Here is a 23,426-nt window from a genome sequence, read left to right as displayed (position 1 = left end):
TAAGTCCTGCATAAGCACATTTGTTGCTCTAACACAGAAGTTGCTTCTTTGAAAAGCTTAGCACCACCTTTTTGCCAACCCTAAAGGACTAATCCCAGTAAAACTCCTCAGTCCTTCTAGGTAACATCTGTCAGAGTTGCAGAACAGCCACTGACTTGTGACTGGCAGCCAGTAAAGTTCTTTAAAAAAGAAAAAATCAGAACTTCCTACAGAACCAGATAATTCAGTTAGAACTACCTTGGCCAGGTTACTGAAAACAGCCAGACAACACTTGGATATTGTGATGTTCATTGTATCCTTGGAAGAGATGTTAATGGCAGTTTGTGGCTCAGGAAGGACAATGAAATCATCCCCAGGCATCAGACTTCTCTCTTGGACAGGGTTAGTCTTCATCTGAAAAAGAAATTTCATCAGGCCTTTATGAACACAGAAGTTACTTTCTCCTGTGTTAAAACAGGGAAAAACTTGACCCACACTTGACAATTTCACCAAAAAAAGTACAACTTGTAAAGCTCAGATGCCTTAAACAAATATGGATATTTTATACCAACACTGAAGGTAAGTTATTTTCTTTTTGTCCATGCACTGGACAATTAACATTATTCAGAAAAACCTTAAGATGTCTAAAGATTGATTTTTTTTTCCAAGTGAAACTGCACATCTCCCTCATATCAACAACATTCAAAAGGTCAGTGTTCTGCCACATAAAACTTTAATTAAAAAATAGCTGTCTATTCAAATCATTTCACATAGTTTCAAGTAGTTTACATACCTCCAGTTTTAAATTCCATTGCTTCTTTCCTCCTTCAATTCGTTCAATAAGTGGCTCCCACACTGCATAAGTTTCATTGTAATAATGAATCTAAAGATATAACCAAAATTAAACAAAAACAAAGGACCAGGTTCCTTCCAATAGAAATTATTATGTAAAACATTAATAAGAAAACAATTAATTTTGGAGGTTCTAGCATCAACTTTTAATGGCTTAAAAATTAATACACAGAAATGTAACATCATAAATTTTTCCCCAGTAAGATCATTTTTGAAGAGTTCATTTTCTGGCTTGCTTTGAGAGCAACCACACATCCTGGTAACACTGTATCTTTTTAACACCTTCAATTAACATCATCAAGTCTCCATCCTCTCCTACCCTGTTTGAGAGAACGACTTTGAGACCAGAAACTTCAATGCCACGAGTACTTCACTGCACTGTCAGATAACAGTCTGAGCAAAATAGTCTCAGTCTGGCCCACTGGAACAATTCCTCTAACTCAGAGCAAACATCTGGATTTTAATGCCCTTCAATCACACCAAATCTGAATAGAAGTTGTGGACTCAACAGTTCTGGATGTTCCCTGGTGGGGAGTTCCCCCAGAGGGATGTTTTTACAGGTGCATCTTCCAAACCCTCCCATGATATGGAGGCAATGAAAGAAGGCTCCTTGTACCTCATGCTTCATTCAGAGGGACCTGGACAGGTTGGAGAATTGGGCTCATTCCAGTGGGATGAGGTTCAACAAGGCCAAGTGCCGGGTCCTGCACTTTGGCCACAACAACCCCCTGCAGTGCTACAGGCTGGGGACAGAGTGGCTGGAGAGCAGCCAGGCAGGAAGGGAGTTGGGAGTGGGGATGGACAGGAAGCTGAACAGGAGCCAGAGTGTGCCCAGGTGGCCAAGAAGGCCAATGGATCCTGGCCTGGATCAGGAACACTGTGGCCAACAGGACCAAGGAAGTGATTCTTCCCCTGGACTCAGCGCTGGTGAGGCCACCCCTGGAGTGCTGTGTCCAGTTCTGGGCCCTCAGTTCAGGAAGGACATTGAGGGGCTGGAGCAGGTCCAGAGAAGAGCAACGAGGCTGGGGAAGGGATTCAAGCACAAGTCCTATGAGGAGAGGCTGAGGGAGCTGGGGCTGTTCAGCCTGGAGAAGAGGAGGCTCAGGGGAGACCTCCTCACTCTCTACAACAACCTGAAAGGAGGTTGTAGCCGGGGGGGGGTTGGTCTCTCCTCGCAGGCAACCATCAGCAAGACAAGAGGGTTCAGTCTTCAGCTGTGCCAGGGGAGGTTTAGGTTGGATATTAGAAAGAATTTCTTTGCAGAGAGGGTGCTCAGCCATTGGAATGGGCTGCCCAGGGAAGTGGTGGATTCTCCGTCCCTGGAGGTTTTTAAGGTGAGACTGGATGTGGCATCAGTGCCATGGGCTGGGAACCACAGCGGGGTTGGATCAAGGGTTGGACTTGATGATCTCTGAGGTCCCTTCCAACCCAGCTGATTCTATGATTCTGTTCTTGGATATATATGGTAGACTGACCAAATATAACTCAGGTGGAGCTGACCCATTTCACAGAGCAGCTGCACACGTGGCTGTATGGAATTTTACCATGCTGCCTCCATAAATGGAGATTGTACCATCTTGGAATGGGATCTCCCTTTGAGAACAGAGTCTAATTTCTATCGTAACATTGAACACAGTGCTACAGAAACAAAAAAAAGGTGGGCAGTAATATGAATATTCAAGTAAGCCAAGCTCAATGTTCATACAGCAAAACTTGAACATGAAAAAATAGTAGAGAAACAGAGAGGGTCAGATTATTCCACGTAGCAACTGCCATTAAAATCTACTATTAATTGCAAACTTTCTGTAAAACCCACGTTATGCTTGGTCACACTTGCCTGACTGCTAAAGAACTCCTAAGAGTATTACAATTTGAACCTATTATTAATTTAGCACAGACAAAGTGTACTAAAAAGTTACTTGAACGTCAGGAGACACACAGAAGTGTTTTAAACTGCTAACAGCTGGATCCCACGCACCTCCAGTGACGTGTCAGCAGCGACCTCCATCAGCGAGGACCAGTTTTTAAGGACACCTGAAAATGCAGATTCCACCAACAACAAAGGGACAGTCCGATGGCCCAGACCACACTCCAGGGTCATCTGAACTGATTTCACCACAATGTCAAACTTCTCCTGTTTCAGAATTTGTTCACGGTCCTTATAAGTTTCTGTTGCTTCTGTGGCTACATCAACCCCGAGGAACCAAGCATTGCACTCATCTATGGGCTTCACTTGCCACAGATTCTCAGAAACTTCAGCTGCTCCTCTAGAATCCTCCTCTGTTGCCTTGGGTTTTATGGCAGCCATAATGGTAATGACAGTATTCAAAATTATGGGCGAGATCTTGAACAAAGAAAAAAAAATCTTCTATTAAAATACAAAATCTATTATAAATAGAAACAGTAAATATTACAGGCCCTCATAAGAGATGCAACTTAAATTCCAAGGAACAGAATCCATTCATGGACCTCCTCTTGCTTTTCTCTCCTGCAAAATGTCCCAATTCCTCCCTCACAATCCCACAGGACCAAGAACAAAATTCTCAGATTGAATTTCCCTTTTGCCAATATGTGGTACTCCCATAGCAGCAGCCAATATCCACCTTTTCCCCACCACGCTGAAAAGCATTCCTTTGTTTTCAAGATCCCTGAGGTGTTCACAAAAGCCTGTTGGCAGAGTTCTGTACCCCACCACTCCAACTGGCAGCACAGCACAAGTGTCAAAGGATTTCTGCCTCAGGAACAAGGGACTTACAGTTAAAGGCTTTTCATATCACAAATGCCTATTTGGGAACTTTTTACAGGAGAATCAGCAACTTACATCCAGAAATACCTTCACCAGAGACACAATTATTAGCTTACCTGTTAAGAACAAGGTATTTCACATTGTGTACCATTCTGGAAATCATGTTAACAGCCTTATATCATCCATGTACTTGGGGGTGTGTGCCATCTTGTAAGACTAACTGAAGACAAAAATAGTGGTGGTGGCAGCAGGGGGAAAGGTTATTTCATAACTTGGGAAGAAAGTGGTAGGAGGAATCCCAGAATCTGAAGTATTTAAATGAGTCCTTTTTGGTGAAGGGACTGTCAGCACAAGGAACACATAATGATTTTTTCCGACACGGAGCAGCTCTAAAAATGTTTATTTCTAGAATTAAACTAACGGGGAAAATGCAAATTTTAACCACCAAAACCCAAGCTACAGTTTGAGAAGCAGCTGTTCTTCCAAAGACAGTTTTCATCATCTTACCTTAATAGTAAGTTCTTCTATTGTTACTGCCACAGTCTGTAATCCTGAGACATGCACCATATTTTCCATGACCAAGGAACATGGTCGTAACACCTGAGTGAAAAAACATCACTTGATTATTAAGGCGACTCCTGGAATCTAAACATTTCAAAAGCTCTTGTACTTTTTTCATTCCATAGGCCCAGGGCATGCTGACCCCATAAAGTAATGACATGTTTCAGAGGAACAGCATTTTTTCATGCACTGCCACACATTCCAGCATCCCAATTTGCACAACAGCAATTTTGTACTGAAGATTAAGTCATTGAAATAAAAGCTTTTGACCTAATGCTTAAAAATGCTTAAAAACAGACAAAACTCAACACACAGACTGATAGTACAGTCAAAAAACCAGTGGTTTTCTTACAGTAGTAACACTCTTGTCTTGTTTTTCTTTGAGAAAGGCACAGGCCAACACTTTGAAGCCATTCACTTGAGCAGTCATCCTCTGTGCATCCCTTCCAGATGTGAGAGAAAAGTCACACTGGAAGGAAACTTTTAAGGCAGGAGCATCAGCATTGGTCAAATTAGCAACAAATACAACTTCTGGGTCCAGAATCACAGCTTTTACTGTCATATTTGGCCGTACGGGTATTTCTGTGAAAATAAATTTAAAAAAAACACCCTTGAATATAAAAGGTTTGAAAGCATTACCATGTACATAATACTGAAACCATGCCTGAAAATTGCTACCCAATTATAGAGCTACAAATGTAACAAATAATGTCTCAGTTTTTACAGGAATACACTGCTGACACTCAATATCACAGTGTTCAGAAATGAGTAGCAAACTGGTCAGAACTTTAGCTCTGAACAAATTGCTCAGTGCTGTAGAAGGACAGGATGAACTCTGCACACTGTAGTCAGCCTAAGCCCTGGCTCTACAAAGGCAAGCTGGAAAGAGTTCTTTTCTGGTTCAACACCTGAAGTGACTCACTTCTTTGAGTGAACACTTACAAATCAAAACCAAATTATCAATACAGAATTTCTTGTCTGAGTATGTTTGGTCTCCAAACAGAAAGAGAGAATCATATCATATTCTCTCAGCTAAAAGCAGGACACTTTACCCTAGTGATGGATCAATCCCTTTGGTTCTCAGGGAGAGGTGGGAGCCTCCTGCACACCAAACTAATCACAGGGGTTACTCTTGCCTAACACTTGCTGGAAATATCCGAATATCAGAGCTATGCCATGGAACAGGAGCCAGTCTGAGGTTCAGGGCACTACAGGAAAAGCAAAGGAAGCTGGACATGGTGGGTTGCAGCCAGCAACACGTTTGGGTAGTCCTGATCACTCCTTGCAAGTGCCATTTTCCTGGAGTATCATCCCTCCTCCACCACAGGACTTGGGCACATCCACAGGGGAAGAGGAGAGCAAGTGAACTGCTTGCTCTCCTCTCACCAGGGCAGTTCATCAAACCTCAGGGTCACTCCTGGTGCTCTGCCAAGGTCCCCAAAAAAAAGGGAGGGCTGTTGGGAACCAGCCAGACAACACACCCCACAGGTGAGGTCTCACCACAGCTCAGACAAGCCCAGCAATCACTTCAAACCAACAAAATACTCTTAGAAATGGTCTTTCTTGCCCTTGTTTCATCATGCTTTACCTCCAGTCTTCAACCAGAAAGAGGAAATCAATATACACTGTCAGTGGCCAATTCCCACATTTTGAAGAATAAATTCATTTCTCAAGTCTGATACCAAGACAGCATCTTGAAAACTTTTGGAGGAATTGTTTTCAGTGTGAAGTCTTGCAAAGGAGTGGAATGGGGGTGGAGGTGGAAATTGGTTTTACAGACCTGTTTCTGGCTTGGATTTCCCAGAAGCAACTTGCTTTAATTGGAACTGTGCAGATCTTTCAGTTGAGGATGCTGGCATCGAGTTAATGAAAAAATCTGCTACTGTCAACAAAAACTCCATACTGGCACATATGTACAGCTTGTCAAGGACTGCAACAACTCCAGTTCCATTTTTATCCTGCTTATACCTTATATCTATCATAGAACTGTCATGTGTGTCATCTTTCTTGTCTATCATTCTGGAAAACAAGTTTAATAAGAAACATTTCAAACATGGATCTAGAAAAACAAGGATACATAAGCAGTGCCATTTTTTCTCCCCATAGTGTTTATAAATAAGAATTACTCTACAAGCAATCAGTGTTTCTTCCAGAAATAAGAGGCTATAGACTTTTCTAACAGAGGAGTAATTTCAATTTCAAATTAGTGCACTACACTTTTGGAAGTGGTACATAAGAATCACAGTGGAGTTTCAGTGCACAGCACTCTGGCTGAGGCTGGGTACTCTCATCTTCTACACCATTTACTGGAATCTGCAAGTCTCCAATATTTTTTTTTTGTTTGGATAACATGGGAAATCAACATATAAAAGCAGAAACTTGCTTAACATGACTAAAATGACATCATTCATTGCCCAAGCACACAGCATGACAGGTCACAACTGCCAGCACTGCTGAGTTTCGTCAATCCCACGTGAAATGAGGTACAGAAGAAGGGAACAGCCCTCCTCATGAGCTGGAGCCTTTCCATTTCTGGCACATTCAAACTTACCTTGCAGTCACATTCTGAATTCCTTCTCGGAGATCATCCAAGGTACAGGCCTTGAGTTTAACTTTAATGTCCATGGAGCCATCTGAGAACATGTCCCCAGAGGATGCCATGAGGTGCAGGCGCAGTTCCCCGAGGCGGAGCCTGTCACTGTGCACGGGGAGCAGGGAGCTCTGCCCAGGGGAAATGGGAGGGCAGTTAGCACAGAACAGAGCAATGAGCACGTTTGCCTTGCTGCATTTTGAGCCATGAGTGAAGGATCTGATTAGCCTGGTGCTGTCATCAGCCCTCCAACCATAAAGATCAGTCCCAGTAACTCACTGAGGAAACAGAAAAAGCACACTGGGCTGCAGTGAAGTTGTTTGTTCACCACAGTGCTGGCAGCTGTTCAGAATGTATGACTGCAGGATAACCCATCTGAACTCTAAATGCCCTCCCAGAGAACCCCTCCACTCTCATCTACAGCACCTCAGCAATAAGTGGAAACCATATGAAGGCAAAATTAGAATAAAATCCCATTCCAGTGTCTTTCTTCCCTGTGATACTCATTGCACAAGAGCTGTTTTAAAATTATACACAACTAACATTCACTCTATACAAAGACATACAAAGCAAGCACCTTCACAAAGTGTATTAAATCATAAAAACAAGGCCACATTTCACATCTTTCTCTTCTGTTTTCAGCACAGAAAAGATGTCCAGGATTGCTCACACCTGGGGATATGCAAGAGGAAAGTATGGGGCATATACATATAACACTATAGTTAGTCTGCTTACTAACTATACAGGCACCATGCACAGCACTAGCACCACCTGAGCTAGCAATTCCTGCTCTTCAGATTGTCATGTTTACTTTGGATAACTGGAATCAAAGCTTGAATGACCAAATCAAATGCTGGGTGGGTTTGGTTGGTTGGTTTAGTAATACTTTTCAGTGTGATTTTTGGAAATGCACGTACATTCTTCAACTTAAGGACATTCTCTGCCCAAGAAACCTCGAAGCTCCACAAGGAAAGCATTACAAAGCCAACACAGCTGATGCAAGTTTGGTTTGCTGTCCTGAGTTCTGTCCATGTGAGATGCCCACCCCACCTGTATGGTAAAAGCTTGGTCACAAACCTGATTCTTATCACTGTTGTAGAGAATTACAGAAAGTGACTCAAAATTGAAGTCAAATTTAAGTGCTGTATAACATTCCACAGAAGACTGAGCTGTAGAAACACTCTTTTGTTCAGAAGCAAGAAGAGGACCTGGTAGTGAAAAGAAGACATTTTTACATTTCTTTAGAACACTGGGTTTGGGGTATTTTTGCTGTTGGTTTGGGGGTTCTTTTGTTGGTTGTTTTGGTGTTTGGTTTTTTTTAAGTAAGATCACAAAGTCACAAGAAGAAGAAACAGTCTAAATCCAAAGACTACTCAAAACAATTTACACTTTTAATTCCTCAACATCACCTTGTTCTAGTCCTACTCTGTCTTACCTAGCACAGAGTGGTTTAAGAACCTTTAGAAAGCTGCCATTAGTTTTCTGCAGTTCTGCATTCACTTTAATGAAGAACTACACAGAGTACCAAGTCTGCTTGCACTACTCTTCCTTCCTGTTTCTTTCCATAGTATAGCAACTCAGCTATTAGTTAGACAGCAATTTCTGTTAAGTTTGTTAAGTTCTTAACATAAGAATGATAAGTTTGGGGCAAAAATAGGTTTTGGCAAAGTGTTAGCAATATTTTATCCAGAGACATGCACTGTTTGCATTAACACACTGTCTGAACACTCATATTATCCTCAGTTGTTATAACTGTGCATTAACATTGTGGGGTAGATGATTTGGCATTTTTCTTTTTTAACCACCTGCACCTGAGAAGAGTCATTGATATGGACTGAAGAACACCATCCTACAGAAGAAGAATCACAAAAACACGCTACAAAAACTTCTGACCATCAAGAGCTCACACTCCATGTATGTGCACACATCCCCAAGTGTTCACGTCCACAGTACAAATGTGAGTGAAAAGAATTCGTATGCACACATTTAAGTGATAAATGTGATGTTTGGATTTACAAATAGTCCTCTGCCTGAACATCCTCAGCCTTTGAATTAAACATACCAGACTCATGTGGAACTCTCCCTTTTTTAGGTATCTGTGTGAACTCAACATTCTCTTGCACAGCAGCTGGTTGGGAAGAAGCCCCCCCAAGGTTTTCAAGTAAAATTTTCATAATAACAGTCAGATCATCTTCACTGAGTGCAATCTGTAAAGTGATAAACCAAAAACTTCAGTTTGGGTGACATTAATAATTTGCCCATTTTTCCTATAGTATGTTTGTTACTTGTTATGAACAGGAGTTACAAGAAACAACACTCCATATGATAACCCCTTTCCAGTCTTGTAAAGGATCTTTGCCTGCTAAAAATGTGAGTCATTGATGAACATATACACTTCTAACAATTCAGTAATCCCAAAACAGCACCAGATAACATTAGAGCCAAGGCTTGCATTGTCTACACTAAAGCAACTGTCCTTCAGTAGGCCTTCAAGGAGTTAATGAATGTGAATCCAATAATAAAATTACAGAATTGTGCAAAAACCAAGTACTAATAAGTGACAAAATGCACCCACTTAGGCCATTATACAGTGTTAGAAGTATTTTTTCCACATTTGGTTATTTTTGTTTGTACTCCTTTAAATCTCTTAAATCTCTGTGCTTCACCAGTGCTATATTTGGCCATAGCACAGACACAGGAATGACACAGGGCTCAGGAACATGTGTCATTTTGCTGTCATTTTGTGTCATAAGGTGCCTCAGTTTGCTTTTACCCATTTAAATCCATATGGGTAATGTAGGAAAAGAAAAAGGAAAGCCCTCCCTCTGCAAAGATGTCACCCATGCTTTTAAATTGTTGTGAATTAGAGATACCCCTTTCATTTCTATAAATCTAAGAAACACTCAACCTGAATGTTGCAGGTGAAATTTGAAGTATTAAATCTAGTTTTTAAAAGCTAACTCAACAGGCAAGCTCAGTGATTTTACTGACTACTGAGTCAAAGGATAGCTCCAACAGCAAAATAAAACAAGGTTTTATTCCATTTGCACACAGCTACACCAAAGCTATTCATTACACAATATCAAAGCTCCAACAGATCTATAAACTGGACAATAAAGCTGGAAGTCTTTTAAAATTCCTAAAGGACACAAACTGAAATGAGTTTAGAAGCTCCTTGACTAAGCTGGGTACTATTCTGAGAAGATGTAACTTCTGATGTGGCTCTGATGGGGCATGGTATTACCTGCATTGGCTTCAGGTCTCCTTTGATACAAATTGTTGGGCATTTATGATACCATGTTGCTGCTAGATTTCTCTGGACCAGCAAAGTCAAACTCACAGGACACAAAATTTCAGAGTCTGGTTGAGAATCTGTGGATATGATGCACCTAACAAAAGACAGGGAAATCAGCAGAGGAAAAATATTCAGCAGTTGCAGAATCCCAAATAATATCATAGCAATCTAGCAGAATACGGGCATAATTATTATTTTAAAAATAAGTATGTGTGCTCACATGTGCTTACACCCAGGGATGCACTTTAGATGAACTCAGTTACTGTCCTATCATTCCTTTCTCTCCAAGAAGTTTCAGAGATCGTGTTTCCCTAAACACTCCTAAACTTGGCTTGGGGAGGTTTTTGGTTGGTTTTAGTACGTTTTCATTGCCTATCATCTTTAAATAATAGAAAAATGCTGCAGATGGAACACAAACACGTTTCCTTTACGAACACTTTTCAACTCAGAGAAAAACTCCACGTACCTCGATAATTTCAAATGGGTCAGCTGCACATCCATGCTGTCAATGACTGGAGGAAGAGGAGACTCATCTGAAGACACCAGCTTGAATTCATTCTGAACTCTGATTAAGCCAAGATCAGCCACCAAAGCGTTATATGAGGCTGGAGACTCAGGAATAACTATAACTGGAGCTTTCAGGTTGACATCCATGGAGAGGCGGAAGCTCTTCCTGGCAAAGTCCTTCATGCTGGAAGCTGCCATTTCTGCTGCCTGGGCAGTGACTGCAGTCAGGGCTTCCTGGGCTGTTTGGAAGTTGTTCAGGAAGTTCTGTGGAGAGGAAGTGGAAAAAAGTAAGAGTTCCACAAAAACAAGCCTCTCAGAAAAAGGCAAAATGTAAAATTAAGAAAAACAGTCCAGCTGTGGTATAAATATGAAACTCCTCATTTAACCATGCAGGTTTCAAAAGACAAAAAGGTTCAAATCATGCACAAGCTAAGACATTGCTTGATTATTTTTTAAGATACTATTAAAGCTCTCAACTCCATTCATTATTTGTTTTGTCATCCTTCTCCTTATTTGTCACTCTTCTAAAAAACACTTCTTCAGCAAAATACTTCTATGTGCCTGTAACCAGCTCACCACAAGGGAGAGGTCAAAAAGGGCTGGTTACAGTTCATTTCATTAAAAACTTCTAAAGTCAAGAAGACAACTTTAACTAATGTCTTACCAAGAGAGACATGAAGAACTTGTGGAGGTAAATTATCTGGATGCAGCCCACTTTCAGAGACATTTTGCCATCCACCCTTGACATGTCAGAGTAGGCTTCCCCTGCAGTGGCGTCTGGGTAAAGGGACACGTGAAACCTGAACACTTCATCTCCCATGATGGACACAGCCTGCAAGATCAAGTCCACACAGTTAATATTTCCAGGCAGTCATCTGAAACAAGAAATATTTCCCCAAAAGAAGAGCAACTGCAACTTCTCAGCAGTACTTGGACACAGACAGTGCCAGGTAAAAAGGAAACAGAATCACCGATTTTACTGAATGTCTCTTCTCACTTGCTTATCCATAGCCCATTTTATATTTAACTCAGAATTAAATATATCAGTGCAAATGTGATTAAAAAGATCTAAATATTAAATGGAAGAATATTTTGCTTCCCTGAGATAAAGGAATTTAAGTAATAAAATTTTGCTTAATATTTGGTACATTACATCATACTTAGGATTCCATAACACAGCAAATAAACTACAGTGCTGTCATAAAATCACTGAAAGAATTGGGTCTTTTTGTTTGTTTACAATTTGCACAACACATCACCTTTTTATGGACTGTTTTTGGATCAACATTTGTAATTACAATGTCCTCAAGCCTGGAGAACACTTTAATCTTTTTAGGCTTCATAGCTACAGATGCATCCATTCCTGATTTGAGACAAAAGAAAGAAACAATAAATGCACTTGAACAAATTTCTACATAAACACTTCTGCTAAAAAAAAATTCTATTAATTATTACTGAATATAAAGAATAAAAATAGCTCAGAATCCAGCCTTTTACTGTGTAACCAATGCTAAGCCTGGGACAGCAGTCAGGACATTAGTACATATGACAAATCTGCCAACACAAATTGACCCTAAGACTGAAGTAAAAATTCCCAACACTATTTAGGATTTTGCTATTAAAAAATGCAAGTTTGTGTTATTTATTACATAGTGCCTTCATCTCTTTTAATTTTACTCCACTATTTAAAAAAATCACCTTCTTTTTCTGAGTCAAACATTGCCTTTCCTTGCAGGTTATTTCATACAATCAAAATATATCCTAACACACATTACAAAGACATATGCAGTCCACACAGGCCTTTCAGAAGTGAATGGAGGGAAACCACATATTTCATGTAATATTTAAATAAACTTCAGCTACTATTTAAATCAAACCCCCTTACCTTGTATTCTGATGTCTGCAATCCTACAGGTCTGATCACACACTGTGATACCAAATGCACTGAGCTTTGCAGTGAGTTTTAATTCACAGATATCATCGTGGGCTGCACCACCACACACTGCATAGGAAACACAAGAGACACACAAGAACTTCATTATAAGTCCACTGTTTAAAACAAAGATTACATTATCTGTTTGTACACATATGAACTATTCAAAAAACAACCTGCAGTTGTTCCCAAAAAGTTAAGATAATCGTTAGTTAGGATATGAACTAAGTCTTTTATTAACACAGTTTTTTTCTGGCACATGAACAGTCACCAACACAGGCAAAAAGCCATCAAGATGCCATCTTTCTCCTCACTAATACCTAGTTTTCACACAACAGGATGTTGAATACAGTGTACACTGCAGCATTTGAAACCCCATCTCACAGGAGACACGTGCCTTTCTGTATCAAGGAGCAAGGCCAGCTGAGGCATACTGGCTGGAAAAGGTTTGTGCAGAAACACAAACTGTAACAGCCAACCACTGTAAACTCAATCCCAACAGTTTTAGGATTAGAAAACCTTGAATTTCACAAACAACACTACAAACACAAGAATCAACCACACAGGACCTGGCAAAACATTAAGGAGCTTCCATGCAAACACTCCTACTATTTCAAGGTTACAAACATGAGGGATCAAAACAAACACCCTTCAGTTCAGAACTTCTCTTTGCTTCCCCAGAAGAAAGTTTATTTTCAGCAATGAAAGCACCCTTTGGAGCCTTCAGATTGGAAAGACACTGAATCTTTGGCAAGGCTGCACGCTGCAAATGCCCTTGATTCAAATTTAATAATAAAAATCAGACCACCACCTAGGGAAAAGTTACAGTGAGTAAGGAGAATTTGTAAAATTAAGCAACAGCAAAAATATCTGTTTGGTTTTTTTTTCTGAATAAGATTATTTTCTCCCCACTTATGGTTGCTCCTGCTTTTTGATTCCATGACACAGACTGCAATGCTGCCACCTGAAATGTATCCTTTGAGAGTGAAGGTGAGATGCTGCCAAACAACACAAGTGCAACCTTTCTAATACTATTACCTGGTCTCAGAGCACTTCCTTTTTCCTCTTCTTTTGTTTGAGGCTTGTGGTCTGATGATTTCTCAGCACTGGGAAGACCACCTGATGGAACACTGAAGGTGAGAAAACTCAAGATGGAAAGTAAAGCCTCTGTGTGAAGTACAATATCCAAAGATGAAAAGATGACCTAAAATGAGGGCAAGGAGAGAAAGTAATATTCTTTTTAGTAGCAGTTTATTGCATAACAACTCAGTTACTGCCACAGAATCGAGAAAAAAAGTGTCTTGCTCAATTTGACAAGTTTCTGACCCTTCCATTTCCTTCAATTTACCACAGCTGAGGGAGCTATGGAAGGGAAGCTTAAAAACAGCTACAGGGGAACTGAGCCAATCTAAAAACTGATGCTTCGTGTGGTTCTGTTTTTCCAGCAGTTCTTAGTTCTGCTGCATTTCAGTGTGGGCTGCTGAGCACTTTGGTTGACAGCTTCAGAACCATGTGTGAAGATATTTTAATAGATATGATACAACAACAGCAAAACCAAACAAAAAAAACCAAAATAAAACAAAACCCGAAAACCACAAAAAAACCCTAAAAAAATAAAAAGAAAAAAAGAAAAAAAGAAAACCCACAACCAAAACCCACCCCCCTCAAGATTCAAAATTTGCAATCAGAACAGAAAGTACATGAGCAGCAACTACTCTTGCCAGTATTATTTAGTAAAACCTGGTATCAGGTAGCCAACTCTCCCCAGCCCAAACCAGCCCTTGGTAAACGTGGGTTTTACAGCTTCTTGTTTAAAAAAATTAATACAATAAGTACTTCTGTAAAAAAAAAAGGTTTTTTTTCTCCACCTGGATTTCCCTTTGAAGTAGTTAAATATAAATCAGTAGGTTTTAATGATGAGAGTCAGGGCTTTGGTTTTCAGCTGTTACCATTTGAGAAGCTTAAAAAAAAAAAAAATTAAACCCATTCAGCACTTACATTGATGTTTTGCTTGGTGCTTTTGTAAGTTGTAACAAAGTCTGGCCCATCAGGATCAGCCTAAAGGGAAAGAAAAGAAAAAGGACACAGTCAGTCTCTATTGAGTTAACCAATAATTAATAATAAATGAAATACAAGAATGAAATTAAATGCTAAGTTGGAAAACAGGTATTTGGGAGAAAGTCTGGTTAAGTTTTAGATACAAATCCTACAAGGTAAGCATGGAAGCCTTATTTTAGTCCCCATGTAATTTTACTGAAAATGTATTGAAACCTTAATGTATTCCATTTTCAGAAGATGTTCATCTGTCTCACTTGAAGAATTAATAATGCAAAGAGGATCTCCTTTCGAGTCTGTAAATAAAGAAATAAAAATGTAAAATATCTCCACTCACAAGCTTTACTCCATCTATGGAATACCTCCATGCTAATTCTCAATTATATACTAATTATATACTATTCTGGTTAAAAGAGTGAAAGTAAACAGCTGTTTTCACTGGGAAGCTGCACGTTAGCATTACCTTGTGAAATGCTATATTCTCTTTATTTTAAATTAAACTAGTAATTAACTTATCTTGGTCCTGAAAAACAATTCAAAATTGGAAAGTTCTTTGCATTCCTGTAATTAGTTTTGCACTCCTATCTTCAGGTTTTTACATTCAAAACCTCACTTTTCTACTTAGAACACACGGCTATTTCAGTTATTACTTCACTGTCACTTTTAATCGTTACCTGACCAACCAAGGTCACTCTGCATTTCCAGTGCTGCCAGAACTGGTCACAAAGCACAGACTGAGCAGCTCAAACCCCACTGAACAGTCACAACACTTGTCAGGAATGACCACTGCTACTCAAAGTAGGCAACTCCCTCAAATACATTAACTCAAACTAACTCTGACAACAGCAGTAAAACTTGGTGTCAGGTAAAGCACATTAATTCCATCTAAATGACACTGAACAGCCCCAGGAAGTGAATTTGTCTTTTTTCCTCCCTCTAATTATTGATTTGGAGGATGTTATTCTCTTGCTACAAAAGCTGACTGCACACACTCTACTGACTGTGCACCAGTTTTCTGGCAGACTTACCCTTTATTTCAGTGCACCTCATGACAATCTTTTTCAGATATGCTGCTGCAGTCAATTCATGATTTCTGACTTTGGTTTCAGTTCCAAGCTGCAGCACAGTCAGAATATGTAATGGGTATCTCTCCTTCTGAACCTGCTTCATCAAGGTTATTACAACCTGCAACATGGAAAGGGAAGCAAGTTGAGGGTTTCAGTGAGGCTGTCCAGACATGGCAGCAGTTACAAACAGGCAGTATCTCCTCAGCTAAACTTCAACAGTAACGTTAATCTAGGCATTTTGCATTTTTACAAAGAGACCCTACAAGACCAGTTTGCTAAAGATTTCCCTTGGCCCCACCTCTGTTCCTCTTGTTTTCTTTTTGTTGTTAAGTTAAACTGTTAAAATGGACTTTACAGTCCACTGCTTCCAAGAACCAGACTTGAGTACTGGGTTCAGGAACAATAATTTGTACAGATGGGCACGTACCTCTTTGATTTCAAAATTAAGCAGCACATTGATTACATCTTCATTCAGTGGCTCTTTTCTCTTTTCAGACAGCATTCCTTCTGGACCACTCTTACCCTGAACCAAAACTGATCTCTCCATTTCTTTGGTTTTACCTGAAACATTCAATAAACTGGTTAATTTTTGAAATTGCCAGGGTTTGTTTAGCTCGAGAAACACATCCAACTCTCATCCATTCAGATGCTTACATTCACCTGGGATAAGCTGGCAACATGTCCCCAAGCAGAGCCTTGAACTTCAGAGCACGAAAAGGAAACAGAAACATGTTCTGGCAACAAGACAACTCTGCCATCTCAATACCTTGCTAGTTCCTTGACAACTCAGCCAACACAACTACCACATTCTGTCTGTAATGTTTCCAACTTTTGAAGTATCCAAGTATGAGCATTGTCCTTGCAGAGTTAAAAAGAAGAGTTTCTCACTTACACACCTCTCAGATCTAAACTTGTTTTCCAGATAATAAATGCTTTTCCTTACTCCTGACAGCTAACACACTTGGTATTCATGACAAACAAATTCCAGCTCTGACCTTCCTTTTGCAGGACTGATTTTGCATCAGTTTGTTTTTCTTCTGCTTCACCAAGGTTTTCTGTCAACACTCTGAGAAAGACATTCAAATCCTCTTGACTTAACACAACCTGAAAAGTTGCAGATCACAGTTTTCAGGAAAAAGACATTGCTCCTTAAACTTATCACCTGCTAACAAAGCAGAATGTTTCCTGACAAGAAGAGTGCCTTTTTTTACAAGTATTTTGTCAGCAGAATCATCCCTTGAATAACATAACTAAATTCTTTCAACCACTTCTTGTTACAGTATTAGGAGATTAAAGGTTCTGACTTCCACAGCTGTATCCATATACATTACAGCCTTTAACATAACTATGTTTTTAATACTTTCCTATCAATGACATGCTATTTAATATTTCAATTCCAGTTTCACCCAGATGTACTGTCCTTCACAGCACATAAAATGCCACAGAAAACAACTATCTTGAGTCTTTCAGGGGTGATGGGAAAGTATAAAGCTGGAGATACTAAGGCAAATTCTTGCATTAATTTAAATTTAGTTGGTCCTGTCTCATGGCAAGGAATAAACAAGACTCCTTCACATCCCTTTTTGTTTTCTCTTTTCAGTCCTCTTTCTCTCAGTTTATTAAATGCACACAGCAGTTTGGTTGTTCTATAGGATGCTTTCAAGCCTCTACATTTATATAGATGGGGCCAAATCCTGTTACATCACTAAGACTCACTCCACATCTACTAAAAATTTGAAGCTTACTGCCCCTTTGAGTCCAGAAATAACATAAGGATTAGTCCCACATTAAGTATTTCACCACCTTTTCACAAGACTTACATTCATTGTGTCCAGATACCCTGTGATCTCCAGCACAGGCAGTTTGTGAAACCAAGCTGCAGAGAGATTTCTTTTCACAGACAGGCTTAAATTAATAGGGTGAAGTATCTGAATATCTGGATGTGACAAATCTGTCTCCACAGTGGTCCTTGAAACACGGGGGGGAAAGGAAAACAAAACACACAGCTGGGAAGTTAGAAGTTCAGTCATATGTTACATTTACAAAGTCAAATCTCAGTCTCAGATGAGATAAATAGTTTCCTGAGCAGAGCAGTTTCCTATTTTGTTATTGAATTGCCCTTAAGGTAAGAGCATTTTAACACCAATTATTTGACACTATCATCAACCACAGTTTCTAAGCAAGTAAATTAATATCCTATAAAATATTAATATTAGCAATTAGTGAGGGCATTATTGAGTGAAGTGCACTGTACCTGGACAGCTTCAGCTTTGTCAGCTGCACATCCATTTTGTCAATGACTGGAGGCAGGGAACTGCCCTCTGGAGCCACCAGGCTGAACTGGTTCTGCACCCTGATCAAGCCCAGGTCTATCACTATGGCCTTGGGGGACACTGAGGACTGGGGGATGACAATCACTGGTGCTTTCAGGTGAATGTCCATGGCCAGGCGAAAACTCCTCTGAGCCAGGTCCTTCACACTGGTGGCAGCCTTTTCTGCAGCCTGGGCTGTGGCAGCACTCAGAGCCTCCTTGGCTGTCTGGAAGTTGTTCAAGAAGGTCTAGAAAAAGCAGTTGAAGAGAAACTGGAAATGTCTGTAAACAGTTTTTTAATCTAGGTTACTTTTTCGTTTTACAACATCCACCATGAGCAACACAAGCCCCCAACCATGCTGCCTACTGGGTGGAATTTTCCTTGGGGAAAGACAACTTAGTTCCTTCTGTCATGACCTCTAATAGAGAATCAAAACAGCACTAACCAGTGCAACAAACTTATTTTGAACTCATCTTGACTGTTTCTTCCTTCCTAAGCTGCAAATTTCTTAGCTCATTAGCTTTTAGGGACACTTAAATTTTTAAAGGCCTCTTGCCCTCAGTGAATACTAATTCCTACTAAAGACAGTACTGAAGGAGGGAAAGCCCACTGGTGCTGTACTGAAAAAGCCAACATTAGGGTTCTTCAATGTACAAGTACTTAAACTGATGATTCTGCAGGTGTCATCACATCTAACCCTGCAGAAAGATTTGCCTCTAATGTTACCTCAGACACCTTTGCAATGAACTCAGCACTTTGCCAGGGTGGTGAGGGCAGCAAACACAAAACCCCCACACTCCCTTAGCAGCACCAAGCTTTCCTCTACTTCCAGAGCTGAGGGTGGGAAGGGACCCACTTGCAATGCATTTGTTTTTTTGAAACTGAAACCAGTGACAGCTCATCCAGCAAAGATTTTTAACAGTACACACGGCAAATTAAGCCCATCACTTCTCTTTCAGAAACTGAAGCTGCCACTTGTACTGAGGACACAAACACTGGAGACCAGTCTGAGAACACTGCAGAGACAAAGGAAAAGAAGACTTACCAGAAGAGCCATGAGGAATTTGTGAAGGAACACTATCTGAATACAGCCCACTCTCAGAGATACAGAACCATCCACTTTTGACATGTCAGTGTAGGCTTCTCCCTCAGTGGCATGTGGATTTAATGTCAGATTGAAGCTGAAAACTTCATCTCCTACTATAGACACGGCCTAGGAAGAGAGAAACAGCACCTACCAGCCATCAGCAGCTTCTAAACAGGTTCTTAACATACAGAACTAAACAAATCATCAGGCTATCAGATGTGCAAGTTAGATTACTACTTCTTGAAATCCTTTAAACATCCATTTTTGTAATATGAAGATTATTCTTTACTACATATCTTATTTGAAAAGACCTATTAATAACAAATTGAATATTTTAGAAAGAGTGGAATATGTATTACATTTCACTTTTATACACATAAAACTAACCAAGAATCAAGTAAAACTTAAAATCTTGTAGTTGAGTACTTTTTTATGAAGGGTCCTTGAATCAACATCAGTGACAACTATGTCTTTAAGTCTGGCAAAGAATACAGTGTGACTTGGCTGAAGGCAAAGAGATGAGTCAAGACCTGTAAAGTATAAAAATAGAAACAGTAGTGTTGCATAGCAAAAGTGACACTTATTTTCAGGGTGGGGTCACATGATACCAGCAGAGGAAACGAGAAAAGTTCCTAAGCTCTGAAAATGTGACCATCCTACAGCTTTGACCAAAGCAGAACATGAAACATTTCTAGCACAGATACTGTCTCAATATCAGCCATCTCTGGAAAAAACTGAGCTCCTTCTCATAGAAATACATTCACACAATAATCCACTTCTTAATAACCAAGCTCCTGAGTGATTTCATTGAGATTTTCTATCAGAATAAATGTTACTATATGGTATTTGAATACAATACTTTCACATAAAAATATCTTGTGTGAATATTTCCTATGATTTAGAGATAGGCACAAGCAAAAGACTTGATGAACTGCACTCCATAATCTTGTATATCACACATTCTTAAATATTCATAACAAGAGAGAGTTTTGGCAGCTGTTAGGAGGCAGTTACAGCCAAAGTTAGAAGTGAGCTCCCCCTCCCCACTCCTGTCCCCCACCAAGAATTACTGATAGTCCTTCTCAGGGTAAAAAGGAATCAAGAAAACAAAACCAAAACATGAAACCCAAATAAATCCCAGGGGTTAAAACTCAAAGAAAACAATTTTTAGGGTTTGTTATCCTAAATAATTCAGGTATACCAGAAAAATATCCAAAGCTTAGTACAATGTGAAAAGCCACCCATAATCTAACTCCTTCAAAGCACAAACTTAATTATTTGAATAATAATGTACCACATTTTTCTAGCTTATGATGGACAAGACTGACTTTGAAAACAAGACTACAAACCATGTTTGTAAAGATAACAATAAAAAAAAGGCAGATGCTGCCAATTTACACCTTGATTATCTTTAAGTCCAATTATTAATAGTTGCTTTGAAACTAAACTACCAGAACAGTTGCTACTAACAAAAAAATTTCATACCTTGTATCTTGATCTCTGCAATGTTCTTTTTCTCATCACAAATATTTAAACAGAAGGCATCCAGCTTGGCAAAGACCTTGAAGTCAAACACATCCTTATCCTTGGAAGGTCTAGCCACTAGAAATGAGAGAAAGTGGCATTTTCAAGGTATTTATAAGCCATATTTTCACTTGAACTCCTGAGAGTATTTGAGGGTTGTTTTGGTCTAGGGGCTTTTTGCCATTCATATGACTTAGTTTGGTTTCTTCCAGTATCTTGACTAAGTCTGCAACATCCCATCTTAGAGCAGTAAGTCTTCCTCTAGAGGCATCTCTACTGCTAAAACACATCAGCATCTACTTATCATTCTGTGTCTGATATTACTCCCATCTAGCAGTGGATCCCTATTGGAACAATTTTACCTTTTTTAAATCAAGGGTAATTGCTGGGTTAAGAGGAAATAAACTGCACAGCATCCTGATTTTTAACATGAAGCCTCAACAGGCTCACTGCAGTGTTGGGATTTTTTCAGGTTTTCTAACAGTTCCTGTTGCAGGATCTTTGAGTGGGAAGTTTACTCAAACTTCAAGCTTATAAGAAATATCAAAACTTGGCAGCCTATTTCAGGCAGGCAGCACTCAGGTTTTGGGACAGCAAGGATAAAGGTTGGGGAGATTAAGGTCAATTCACACAGAAGTGACAGAAACTATCTATGGGGAAAGACCAGAAGCCATCAGACCTCATTGATGTGGTTATGCACCTTCACTAACCACAAGTGGCAAAGTATTAAACCAAGAGCTCAAATATTTATGTGCTTTGTTAAACTGTCCACAGTAGTAGCTTGTTTTGTAGATTCAAACCCAGACCATTTAAACTCATAAGTAATTCTGAACATTCTCCACTACACACCTCATTTCCAGCTCGCCTGATGCTCAAGTTTTGCCCTTAATACTAAAGGCAGTGCAGCTGCTCTCATCTGAGCCTGTTTAGAAACAAACTCTTTTTTTTTTCTGTTTCAGTACTACAGGAACAGCATGATTTTCATTAGCCTAGCAAAGGACTTGGCTAGTTGTTTGAAAGTATATTTAACTGCCTGTATCAATAGCATAGCATAACCATCCAAGTACTGCTTATCTACTTTATTTTACCAGGAACACCAAGATTATGTTGTTGTTTGAATCCTGTAAGCTGGCAGGAATCTCATTTACTCAAATTCAAGTCCATTTGTGAAAAGGCTATGAAACACATGAATAAAAATCTCACCTGAAAATGCTATTTATGATCCTAAAAATTCTTTCAGTTACTGTTTTTTTGAAATCAGCCCCCCAGCCTGGTGAGCCACAGACACATGAGCTTTCATCTTCATCTCACACTACAAAGCTAATTGTGTTTCTCTGGATTTGACTGTTTTGCCAGCATGCAACACTTTTAGAACCATCATTTGGACAATCCCACTGTACCTTTTTTCAATCTAGTGTCATCCTCTTGCTTTTCTTTCAGTGGTGTGTCTCCCCTGCTCTCACTCCCTGATGGACTGACAGTTGTCAGAAAACTGAGAGCAGACAGAAGGGCCTCTGTGTGCAACAGGAGGTTCAAGGATGAAAAAGTTACCTGTTGAAAACAGGAGACTCCAGATGGCAAAACAACAACTTACAAGTGTAAGAGCTGGGCAGAGGTGCAAAAGCACCCAGTGCAACATAACAATCTCCCAGGAACAGCAAAGCTGCACGTTACCAGCAACACAAAGGAACAAGCTGTCTGTAAAGCAGAGAGGTGGGAAGCTTAGAAAATAAGGAAACCCAGCAAGAAGCCAGCAGCTGACCCTGCTGAGCTATCACCTCCTCAGTGCAAAAGCAGAGTGATATGACATTGGTTTGGTCAAACAGGAGCACTGGACTGCTCCTGCAGGAACAGCCCCACTGCAATGGGCAGGGTTGACAGGCACTGGGTACACAGACACTGCTCCACAAACCCTCTAAGGCAGGCCAAAAGGTGAACAAGTGCCTGCTGTGCAGTTTAATAAAAGTTATCCACCTGGATGGGCTTGAAATTGGAAATAGAGCCCAAATGTAATTATTCTAGACACAGAAGGCCCATTGAAGAGTTGCAAGGCAACAGCAATACCTGCCAATGCATACAAAATTGAGTTCTCTGAACATCAGCACTGCCCCAGAGCATGAAAACAGTCAGCTCACAGCACTGCAGTGGCAGAACTGTCATCCCCTGCTGTGGCTTCAGGAATTTCTTTTTGGCAAAAAGATTCCAGTATTAACTAAACTTTGCAGATGAAATCTATAGATACTCTAAAACCATTAGGTGATAAGTGAAATATTTCAGTCTTCACACCAAAATATGGCAGGTAAAATAATGCCAAGTTACAAAGAGGGGGAAGCACCTATCACAGAAGACACAGCCCTTTGTACTTCATTTTCAGAATTCTTCAAGACACTCTTTGTCCTTAGACTGAAACCTCTGGCTCAAAAGTACAACAGTCAGAACTTGAGAAGTTACGTACTTATTTTCTAAAAACACTTCCCTATATTGCAATAATTCTTAAGAGAGCAAAGCCTCATTCTAGAGTCTACAACAAAAGTGATGGAGAGGGACATGCAGGATTTGTGAGAAGCTCCCAAGCCATATTTCAGAGTGAAGAATCAGAACACAGTACCCTCTGCCCTCACCCCTGGATGGAAAATCACTCATAAATGGATTTAGACTTATTGAATTTAGCCAACAGAGTGGTGATTATGTGGCAGATTATAATATATACAGATTATCTGCCAGGAAGGGGAAAGATTTCTTGTCTCTACTACAGTTTCCCATTCTGGGCATGTGAACTTCATGATCTCTGATGCAAGAGAAGATGCTTCCTTACAGCAGTTTGAATTCACCCACATGATCTAGCTACAAGTGTTCCATCACAGTTCAACAGACCAACATATTGCTCTTCAGTGGTACAAAAGCTTTCAAGTACATTT

General features: G+C 39.9%; 1 protein-coding gene across 1 annotated transcript in view; it reads right to left on the bottom strand.

The window, feature by feature from the left end:
• VPS13C (vacuolar protein sorting 13 homolog C) overlaps positions 1 to 23,426 on the bottom strand; it is an 82,097-nt gene that overhangs the window by 34,638 nt on the left and 24,033 nt on the right. The window contains exons 30-55 of the mRNA XM_027657563.1: positions 21,909 to 22,059; positions 20,470 to 20,586; positions 19,411 to 19,514; positions 18,943 to 19,110; positions 17,840 to 18,144; positions 17,406 to 17,553; positions 16,581 to 16,689; positions 16,013 to 16,146; positions 15,547 to 15,703; positions 14,735 to 14,814; positions 14,462 to 14,521; positions 13,502 to 13,667; positions 12,416 to 12,532; positions 11,790 to 11,893; positions 11,195 to 11,362; positions 10,490 to 10,794; positions 9,973 to 10,117; positions 8,791 to 8,935; positions 7,806 to 7,936; positions 6,690 to 6,859; positions 5,919 to 6,157; positions 4,491 to 4,720; positions 4,085 to 4,177; positions 2,810 to 3,175; positions 773 to 862; positions 238 to 393 (exon numbers count right to left, since the gene is read on the bottom strand). Coding sequence (XP_027513364.1) covers positions 238 to 393; positions 773 to 862; positions 2,810 to 3,175; positions 4,085 to 4,177; positions 4,491 to 4,720; positions 5,919 to 6,157; positions 6,690 to 6,859; positions 7,806 to 7,936; positions 8,791 to 8,935; positions 9,973 to 10,117; positions 10,490 to 10,794; positions 11,195 to 11,362; positions 11,790 to 11,893; positions 12,416 to 12,532; positions 13,502 to 13,667; positions 14,462 to 14,521; positions 14,735 to 14,814; positions 15,547 to 15,703; positions 16,013 to 16,146; positions 16,581 to 16,689; positions 17,406 to 17,553; positions 17,840 to 18,144; positions 18,943 to 19,110; positions 19,411 to 19,514; positions 20,470 to 20,586; positions 21,909 to 22,059 — 4,158 coding nt within the window. The remainder of the gene's footprint in view (positions 1 to 237; positions 394 to 772; positions 863 to 2,809; positions 3,176 to 4,084; positions 4,178 to 4,490; positions 4,721 to 5,918; positions 6,158 to 6,689; positions 6,860 to 7,805; positions 7,937 to 8,790; positions 8,936 to 9,972; positions 10,118 to 10,489; positions 10,795 to 11,194; positions 11,363 to 11,789; positions 11,894 to 12,415; positions 12,533 to 13,501; positions 13,668 to 14,461; positions 14,522 to 14,734; positions 14,815 to 15,546; positions 15,704 to 16,012; positions 16,147 to 16,580; positions 16,690 to 17,405; positions 17,554 to 17,839; positions 18,145 to 18,942; positions 19,111 to 19,410; positions 19,515 to 20,469; positions 20,587 to 21,908; positions 22,060 to 23,426) is intronic.

Source organism: Corapipo altera, unplaced genomic scaffold (assembly GCF_003945725.1).
Source record: "Corapipo altera isolate COAL_440 unplaced genomic scaffold, ASM394572v1 308, whole genome shotgun sequence".
In the NCBI taxonomy this organism is placed as follows: Eukaryota; Metazoa; Chordata; class Aves; order Passeriformes; family Pipridae; genus Corapipo; species Corapipo altera.
The sequence above is the reverse complement of the archived record's forward strand: the minus strand, read 5'-3'. Positions and strand labels throughout refer to the sequence as shown.